At 34.1% G+C, this 10,039-nt stretch overlaps 1 protein-coding gene across 1 annotated transcript; it reads right to left on the bottom strand.

Moving 5' to 3' along the window:
* Positions 1-1,288: 1,288 nt before the first annotated feature.
* LOC148939064 (uncharacterized) lies at positions 1,289-7,101 on the bottom strand. The gene is made up of 4 exons (XM_089107359.1): positions 7,017-7,101; positions 4,187-4,609; positions 2,129-2,492; positions 1,289-1,432 (listed from the first exon to the last, which is right to left on the bottom strand). The coding sequence occupies exons 1-4, from the start codon at positions 7,070-7,072 to the stop codon at positions 1,289-1,291; spliced, it is 987 nt and encodes a 328-aa protein (XP_088963485.1). The 5' UTR covers positions 7,073-7,101.
* Positions 7,102-10,039: the final 2,938 nt, after the last annotated feature.

Raw genomic sequence — 10,039 nt, 5'->3', positions numbered from 1 at the left:
TGTACAGTGTATTTGCTTCCCAGTGACTATTTCTTCAGGTAGTTTTACTGTGGATGTTGTAGGTCGTCGCACGCACATTGAATAGAAACTTGCACTATAGATTGACTCCATTCTTTTGGACACCCATTTTGGGTTATCAGATTGTCCAGCTGTGATGCTAGGCAACTGCTGGAGTTGACATTTGGTGGGAGTCATTTTTGCTAAGTAGGCTTCTTTCACTTCCTTGAAGTCAGAAGATGGATGATCTGGCTTTTGACAGTTCTAACCATATTCTGAGTCAAATTTTGGCAGAAATCCCTGCACTCTGCTACCATTGCTAGCTAGTCGGGCTTTATACCTCCCCCCGCGGTTTTCAAATGACAGTGGAATTAGTCGTCTCGCGCAGCGTGCGAGTTTTTCACATTTAATTGAAATATTGTTTACACGTTTCGTCAGACTATGGGTAAATATACTCTTTGAGGAACGACTATGCCATCCACTACCATGCGATGGGGCAAGAGCTGCTGCCGTGATAACTACGGCATGCGAATTTCTTTTGGATCGGTTGACCTGTTTATTCCCTAAGAATTTAACAGCAACTCTCAGGAAAGATTCGGCAAGGTTTGTAGTTGAATCGATCAAAAGGTTGCTAGTTTTACGCAATACCTTTCCCAGTTTTTCATTGACTGCTAGCTTTACAACTTCTGGCACACTGGAAAACTTGCCTTCAATTGACTCATATTTGTTACATCCAGAGGAATATATTTGGTGGTCACCAAATACGTGAAAAGGTACATTCTTAGGTGGAAATATTAATTTTTCAGTATTTCCACCATCTTCACGGTTCTTTTTTATAGCCCCACGAAGATTCTTAGTCAGACTTGAGATGCAGCTTTTGGTCAGAATTTTTTAAAAATCACCCCTGTTCTTGACAAGGTTGTACAGATCCCGAGTGAAATTTTCGTGACATGGTTGGCACACTCGTGTTTTATAACATCCTTTCCATAGGCCACACGCTCTATAATGCGTTGATACACACTTGAATCCCAATCCCCAATAACTTCGAGATACCGTAATCCATGCACGGATAAACTAAGTAAAAATCCCTCTATACTCATGTCCTACTCCAGTCCCGAAGAAGAATCAGTCCAGTTCAGATAGCATAAGTGATCTTGTGGTGTAATCTTTTTAGTTCTGGAAACAGAGCAAATATAACAGAATTTATTTCTAGAACTCACAAACAGAACTTTTTTTGTATAAGCGTCTATAAGAACTGCATGGCCAGCTTTGGCATTGTAATTATGTCCTTTTATCCTTTTGCCCCATTCAGCATCAAAATAATTCTTGTATATGGAACTTCATCATCAAAAACTCTGCCATTGGAGATAGCCGACTCCTTTGCAGCGGTTCCATCCAACCTAATTGTTATGTCTACTAGCTCTTCTTTCCAATTCTGTGAAAAAAAAAATCTTTACTAGGAATCTAGATGACAGACCTGTTTCAGAGAGAGAGAGAGAGAGAGAGAGAGAAAGAGAGGGAGAGAGAGAGAGAGAGAGAGAGAGAGAGATAGAGAGATAGAGAGAGAGAGAGCGGTATAGAAAGAGAGACAGAGACAGAGGAAAAAAGAGGCAGAGAGAGAGAGGCATAGAGATAATAAAATATGAATAACAGATAATTTTATTAATATAGGACCGCTTATAAGCTTTTTTTATTATTTTGACCAGTTTGACTGTCTCATAATTTTGTCGCGTGATTAGCAAGGGCACCAGAAATTTAAATTTCCAATCAAAGTCTAATCAGCTTCAAAAGGCTAAACGAAAAAGGAATATAATGAAAATACACAAGGAGACATTTTCCCAATTAGAAGGTCGATGCTAGTGGGTAGACACTGATAGTTGGCCGGAAGTTAATTATTTTTTATTAGCTATAGCCCAGAAACTTTTATATTTTATAGTATTTGATGAATACTGATATTTGAATGAAAATTGATTTTTTTTATTAGTTATAACAGAGGAACAAATAAATTTTATATGGAAAGAGTTAGATTGTGCAGAAAGAGGAGACGATAGGCGTAAGCAAGGTGAAGGTGGGATTCTGGAGTTGCAGAAAATATACAAATCATATGTACGGAGCATTGACGGACCCTTACCTGTCCAAGCAAAGTTTCGATTTTCCTGAAGATATTTTTTGACACAACTGGAAGGTCCATTAGAGCAAAAACTTCTTCTAATGGGAACTGACCAATTCCAGCGGAAATAGCTCCCCAGACTGCCTTCGTATTAAGGTTGTTTGATATCGGTTTTGATATAGTACTTGTGACGTAGGATCGATCACCTTCATCACTTGTCACACACATTGGATGGTCAAGATTCACAGTTACTGTTGATGCTGTTGGCTCATTCGTCAACGTGAATTTTTCTCTGCAGCCACTGCATTCAAAATAAATTCGGAGAAGAGGACCGATTTTTCCTATTTTTTGTATTTTAGGCCTCCCAGGATCGCCTTTTTCACAGCTAGAGGTAAAGAGTAATTGAGCTTCTCTTTTTTTTTTTAATCTAAAATCTTTCACTGATATATAAGAAGAGAGTGAGGGTGTAAGGTTAAATTAAACGGATCTTATAATTATTTTTTTTAAAGGTTAATTTTCATTTATATTTATAATAAAATAAAAAAGCTGTTTTTTTTTCAAGAAAAGTTAGTCATAATTATAAAAAAAAATATAAAATAAATTATTCAGAACATTAGTGAGATAACCCTCATCAATTCCACTCTCTTTAAACTAAAATTTGAATTCTCAAAAAAATTCTTAAATAGTAACTGCTTAAACCCAATCTCCATTTAATTTTAATAAAATGTTTTTTTATTTTTAAGAAAATATTTTTTTTTACAATAATAAACGAGGGATTAATTAATGTAGGCCGCCCCCTCATTTACGTACTAGTTCCTTAACCCATTTAGTTATCCTTGTCATTATTTTTCTTAGCAAAAAAAATTTTTTTTTTTAAATTTACACTCTTATAATATTTAATCAATCATGGACCAGATCTCCCCCCCCCCCTTAGGGGATTATCCCATGACAAATGATGGCGACAGGTATGGATAACCACTGCTCATAAGCCATAGTTAAAAACTTTTGTTCACAGTCAACAAGGAAATTAATTTAACTTAAAAAGTACTACGGGTTAAAAAAACACCCTACTGAACACTACAATCCTCGCTGAAAATTCTTCATGAAATATTTACACTGGAAAATTTTCTTCCTCTCTCCCAAAAAGTTTCCGTATATTCCCAAATAACAAACAATGTTTATTGGTAACACTAAACTAAATTAATTTAACTCTTTTGGAATCCGCATAAAATACATTTTTTGTTATGTATAATTTAGAATTTTGGTTACTGTTTGCTCAACCTGCTCCTTATTTACAGATGCTCTCTAAAATAAACTTTTTATTTCCAAGTAATGTTAACCTAGTAAAACGTATGCATACTTTATAAAAAGTGTACCCTTTTCAGTAGTTTGGCACAAGATAAAAAATGGAAAAAGAAGACTAATGAAAGATAGAAAAAAAAAGCCTGAACAATTCAATAATTAATTTTGCCCTATATAGGTAATAGTACCTTCACTATGCAGTCCCTACTATGTACAGGATCTTGTGCACGAGTATTCCGAAGCTAAATTTAAATACACTTGGAACTTTTTTTTAATTTTAGCTGTGTTTTACAAATTTTTTTGCATATTGCTTGCTTTTTCCCCAAAGAATTCGATAACTGTTCTGCAAAAACAAGTTTTTCTAATGTAAGTAAAGAGCCATAATTCAATAAGCTTTTTCTATGTAAAATAATTAAATTGCCTATTAATATTAGCCTACCTCTTACGAAAAAATCAGAATAAATATTCTTAGAGTTCACCAAAAAAGGATATCAATTGTGAATTGAATCTCAGGGAAGGTGAGATAATCGGAAAAAGACCTAAAAAGGCTCAGCTAAAAATCACATAATCCTCAATTGTGACTTAAACTTTACACAGAGTTTGTTTTAGTTGTGATCCCATCATGGTGAATCTTAGAGTCCTGCAAGACCAAAAACTACCGGATTTTTAACTTTTAACAAATTAATCTTTATCTTAGTTCGCTATTTTTACTTATAATTTGTAAACCTGTAAGTTCCATTAAATTAGTTCAATCGGTGGTATTGAAAAAATACTTACTAGTGATCATTTATCTTGAGCAATTCCGTAGCAAAGTGGAATATGTTAACGATATAATTTTCGTTAAGCAGATCCTTAAAGTTTTTGTCTTTGGTCAGCTTCCCCGGTCCTTGAAAGGTTTTGAAACCGTGAATAGCTGCCTTTTCTTGCTCTTTTTGTATTTCATCCAACTTCTTCCGGCCATCTGCATCTAATTGCCCATATAAACCTTGATCGGAAGAAGATGTAGGCTCTAGGATTGGTACAGACCATGTTGCAGCCAAGTTTGCATATTTTTGTACGGGGGGTGGAAGTCTGGAGTCACATTCGGCTGAAGTGCCTGTTTCAACAAAATGGGCATTTTTCTGGGCAGGTGGTATAGGGTCTGCTGAACCAACATTTCCCTTTTTATTTGAAGTATTTACACCAATACTTTTAGTTTTTCTGCAAGATAAAAATAGGAGCCTAGAGAATAAGCTTATGCCAGAGTTTCCTTGTAACTCTGCCCTCATTCAATCCAGGTTAGGTTAAAAACAGACTCGGTTAGGTAAAAAAGAACATATCTGTTCTTAGGGGTAGGGCAACAGGGTCAGCCGCCCCCGGTGCTACATCAAGGAAGGAGGCGCTCGGATGATTGCCTACTTTGATCGAATTTATCACTTTTATTTGGCTTTTTTGCTTTTATTTGAGTCGGGAGGGGGGCACTGTAATTAATTTTCGTACTTGTTAAATATCCAGCACACAATCGAGATGTGAGTGTGTTATGAATATTTAACAAGTACCTTAATTTTTCCCGGGTTACCCGCAACCTCAGGGACAGCTCTGTAATAGAGGGGGGATTGCGGCTAATGTTGTTGATAACATTTCAAGGAAAAGTCCTAATATAATAACAGTATTACTATAAAATTTAATTTTCCATATATCATGATCGTATTTATTACAATATAGTGTTTCTTAAGAGTATAATTCTCTCGGTTCTAGGCATTTACCCCCCCGGAAAATACCCCCCCCCCGCAGAAAATACCACCCCAGAAAATACCCACGCCGTGGAAAATCTACCCTCCTCGCGGAAAATACCCCGCGTAGAAAATACCCCACTCCCGGGGAAAGAGGTATGAAAGGAGTTGCCCCTTCCACAAGACCTTGCTCTTTACGCTCAAGTTTTTAAGTGTTGTCCTAATTCTTTAAGAACGATTCCTGAAACACACTGGCCGTTTAATTAGAACAATAAGCTCTGCTTTAAAATTCTATAAAAAAAAATTATCGTAAAGAGCGTGGTCTTTAGGAGGAGGCAACCCCTTTCATATACGTAATAATTTCAGTTTGTTTTAAATGTTGATGTTGCTCCTTATTTTCATTTGAACAAACTTGTTTTTTTTATTTAATTTCTGATCGTTTTCAAAAGATACAAGGAAATCCGGATCTGTTCATGAAACATTATGGTAATTGCGTATCCTACGCCACTCACTCAATTCTACGTTGCGTAATACTCGAGAAGAAATCGGTTTCTTTGCTCGTATTTTGTTATTTTAGCAACAAATTTGGACTATATATTTGCACATGGGAGGGGGGGGTAAAGGAGAGCAGATCGGCATGCAAAATAAGTTAGATATAATTGTTCTTCATATTATGAAGTAAGAATTGTTTTCTGACTTAAAACGGTCCAAATTCTTTACCCCTCCCCCTTATGTGCAAATATATAGCCCAAATTATATATTTCCCATCTATTATGTCACTTGTCCTTGTCTTGTCTCGCTCTAAGCTTAAAGAAACTAACAAAGAAACTGATTTGTTCTCGAGTTTTACACAGCGTAAACTTGAGCGAGTGGCGCATAATACACAAGTACCATCCGTCCCCTCTACGGAAAAAAAACTCAAATAAATTCTCAAATTTGAAAAGCCTTATTTTCCACGGGGGGGGGGGTATTTTCCGCGGGGGTACACGCTGGCCACCAATTCTAACATATATACACAACGATACCTCAGAAATTGTCACTTAATAAATGCGGTTTGTTTCTATCAGAGTATGATGTTTCCTTCCATTATTACCCATATTTTGAAGTGTCTGTTAAAATAACATTTTATCTAGTAATTGTATTGAAATCTTAGCCAAAATTTTTCATCGGAATAAGAAAGTGACAATAAAGTTATAGATATTACTTTTTCTTTCATTGGTTTGACATTACGAACCAAGTGTTGATGAAAAATAAGGGAGAAAAATATACCTACAAAATTATTTTTTCAACTATACCTGTAGCCCGTCTAGATCCATTGTAACTGTCTGGATTATTACTTGTAAACTGTGGCGGATCCAGGATTTTTTAGGAGGGGGGGCGAAAAATAGGTTGATCTAATAAAAAAATTAGGGGAGGTGCACAGAATAGGTTTTTACGATAAAATTTCGGGATTACCAATTTTAAAAAACAAAAACTTGGTTTAATATATTAAATGAAAAAAATTTTTTTTACGCTAGGGGAGGCGCCCCCCTAACCCCCCCCCCTGGATCCAACAATTCTTTGAAAAATCGCGAATGGCAAATTTATGAGTATATTTTTTTTTTCGCAAGCTGAATTTCAAAAGTTTACCCGTAATTCGGTCTAATGAACGAATATGAAGATAATTTTATCTTTTTCATGCTACATTTTCATTTGCATACTTAGTGTGGATTAGAAACAAATGTACATAGATTAATGAAACGTACATAAATAAATTAAATTGAGATTTGTAAGCAACTTTGAACAAAATAATACCAAAAGAAATAACTCCTTTTGTTCTATAAAGAAAATGCATCGAATTGGATATCCAAGATTAGATAGAAACAGAACAAATTCAAATAAAAAATATTACTTACTTTTTGAACTGTCCTGAGTTTCGCTTCAGCTTCTTTCCTCCGTTTTTATTTCCCATAATCAATCACACAGTCCGATACACAGAAAAGAATATTCAAATCACCTTAGCCGATAACTTTTTGTCTTGTCTGATTGTAAAATTGGTGTTTCTAGACAGGGAGACAAAACGATAGCCGCCCACTTTAAATGCATTTTAAACAGCCTTCCGAAATGATCCACCCTGTATTCTTTTAATGAGAAATAGCGAAGCGAAGCCCATCTATTTTTGTAACAATCTAACATTGTTTTCGTTTTTTGGAAAGTTTACGTTATTTTCTACAGAAACATCTAAGCAATATAAGAAATCTGTCACGGTGACTGCATAGATCTGAAGCTAATGAACAATATGATACAAATACATTGTCTATCCCGTCAAAATAGTAGCTTCAAATTAGTTAAAAAATTCTCTGTTTCAAAAAAGAATTTTCTGCCAAAAAAAAAATTTGACTCATATTTCCAAAAAAAAACTCGTTGAATTCATAGATCTAAGGGTGAGCTATCGAATAGTACCAAAATTGTCATCTTTAGTCGAAAATTGAAGACGGCACGCGGTTTATTTAAAAATGGTCAAAAACATGCATACTTTACATAAACCAGACTATGATCTATGACCTTCTACTTAGTCACTGGCAGATCCAGGGATGGGCCCGCTATCGTACGGGCAAATGAAGTACTTAATAACGATTTATGGACTGTAGTTTTTTTTTTACTTTTGCTTTATATGTTTTAGTTAATAATTTTAAATAATATTTTACAGGTATTTGAATACTAATATATAATATGTTGAAAATAAATATTAAAAACTTGAGGGGGGAGGGGAGGTTAGTGAAGAGTCAAATCGTATAACTATTTAATATCTATCCAACTTAGTCATAGTATACATTTATTTTGATAATAAGTGAGAAAGATTGGAAGTAACATATTATTTGTCGCAAGAAGAGGGGTAGGGGAGTGCAGCCTCCTAACAAATAACACTTTTTCTATGCATGCAACTATCATTCATTTTATTTTGTATTATAAATTAAAAAAAAAAACTAGACATTAATTTAGGACCTTCTGCTTATTGATATTAACGATTTATGACACGTAGTTTTTTTTTTCTTTTGCCTTATATGTCCAAATATATTGTTGAATATAATATTTTAACGGGATTTTCATAGCTTCACACAATATTTTGAGAGGGAAGTAAATTTAATGTGGGTCTGTGGGTGAAGGGGGGGGGGGGTTGAAGCGAAAATAACTAGGTTTATAGGCCATAATTTTCATTCTTATTATGAGAAACAGTTCAGGTCGTCGACTTTTTGTCGTAAAGTTCAGCAGATAGTTTTAAAATAAGAGCAGCGAGTTTAGTTTCTTCAATTCATATCCCTTGTAAAAAAAAAATAAATAAATAAAAAAATAAAATGTACAATAAAATGAAACGAAAATAAATTTAAAAAGGGTTTTATTTCTATTTTGTTTAATTGTAAATGTAAATGTAGAGAGGTCAAAGAAAATTTAAAGTTTTTGTTACCTCCCACCTCCAAACAGAAATACTGGATACGTTCTTGCTTATAAGTACAAATAAAATCTTATGAACATCTTTGCTCACAATTTCCTTTACGTAGTTTTGCCACATATTTTCTAATGCATAGCTTTTTTTTTTAATTTAATTTTTTTTTTACGGGGAGTTGAAAAGAAATACTGTATGACTGGTCGAAGATTCGTAAAGTAGGTTTATAGATACATTTTGATGGATTTTCTAGTGAACTTTTCTAGATCAAACTGACATGGAGTGCTGGCGGGTTGGAACCACCAATAATTCGTATACCATTTTTTCTGACAAATTTCTCTCCTTTTAATTTCATTCAAATGATAGCCTTTTCAACAAACATAGCTAAAAATGAACAGAGATGAGAAAATTAAAACAAAAAACAAATCTGGTACTCACAGGGTTATCAATAAACTACTCAATTGAGGTACTCTGGTATACAAGGATCACAACAAAGCAAATATTTCGAGGGGAGAAAAGCTTGAAAGTGCCAAATCTGGTACTCACAGGGTTATCAATAAACAGTTGTGGCACAAACTCTGATAAGATAAAAATTATGTCAAAAAATTCAAGAATGTGTCACAAGCTCTAATAGAGCCGAATTCACTTCTTATGCCAAGTAAAGGCAAAGCAAAAGAGCCGAAACTACAAAGAACGAAAAAATAAACCTTAAAACCTGATTAATAACGTAATATGTCACGCCAAAAATGACGGGCCAAAAAATTAAAGGAACAATAATAAAGTATGGACTACACAAACAATAAATAAATAAATAGTTTTTATACAGTGAAGAGCAAAAACGACGGGATGGGGGGGGGGTTGAAAAGATGCAGTTATTTAATAGTCCCGTTATGTCAATAGTATAATATAAGATAATGTTTTATTGATAAACTACTTTCGGAAGATAAAAAAAAAACAGCCGAATTTGTGATTCGAGTCAAATATTAATTTATTTCTGATGCTACGTATTTTCGGCCTTATTTTTTCCTCTTTCTTATTGTTTTTTTCTTTGTTATTAATAAAATATACTGTTGTCATCATTATCAATCCTTTTTATTATTAATACGATTAGCCGTTGACTAAAAAGACACTCTCTTAAAATCAAAGATCCTTTATCGTGTGAATCTACTAGTAAATCTTTAAATATAATCTACCTTCTTTACGTTTAAAAAATTACTACTATTTAAAAAAAAGCTTTAATAGAAAATAATATCTACTTGCGAAATAAATGTTTATCAACTACTGACTGTGGCAATTATTATGTTGGTAGAACCCACCAAAATTTAGAAAAACGTCTGCAGCAACATAAAGATGATATAACCAAGGCTTCAAGTTTTAAGAGTATTAATAATTCGTTTGATTCTGCTCTAAGCAGCCATGTTTTTGATAACCCCAGCCATGCAATACTTTTTGAAAAATCTTCCCTCATTAGCAATGACTTGGATATTAAAAAAG

This window comes from Artemia sp. Qi Xiang Cuo, unplaced genomic scaffold, assembly GCF_049724085.1.
Source record: "Artemia sp. Qi Xiang Cuo unplaced genomic scaffold, ASM4972408v1 HiC_scaffold_22, whole genome shotgun sequence".
In the NCBI taxonomy this organism is placed as follows: domain Eukaryota; kingdom Metazoa; phylum Arthropoda; class Branchiopoda; order Anostraca; family Artemiidae; genus Artemia; species Artemia sp. Qi Xiang Cuo.
Note: the sequence above shows the minus strand (reverse complement) of the source record. Positions and strands in the feature narration are given on the sequence as shown.

Bases quoted from the DNA above. Each gene is read 5' to 3' on its own strand.
- LOC148939064 (XM_089107359.1), bottom strand. From the start codon at position 7,072: ATGGGAAATAAAAACGGAGGAAAGAAGCTGAAGCGAAACTCAGGACAG. The intron at 4,610-7,016 runs GTAAGTAATATT...TTTATCTTGCAG, and splicing joins AACTCAGGACAGTTCAAAAA to AAAAACTAAAAGTATTGGTG. The intron at 2,493-4,186 runs GTAAGTATTTTT...CTTTACCTCTAG, and splicing joins CTCAAGATAAATGATCACTA to CTGTGAAAAAGGCGATCCTG.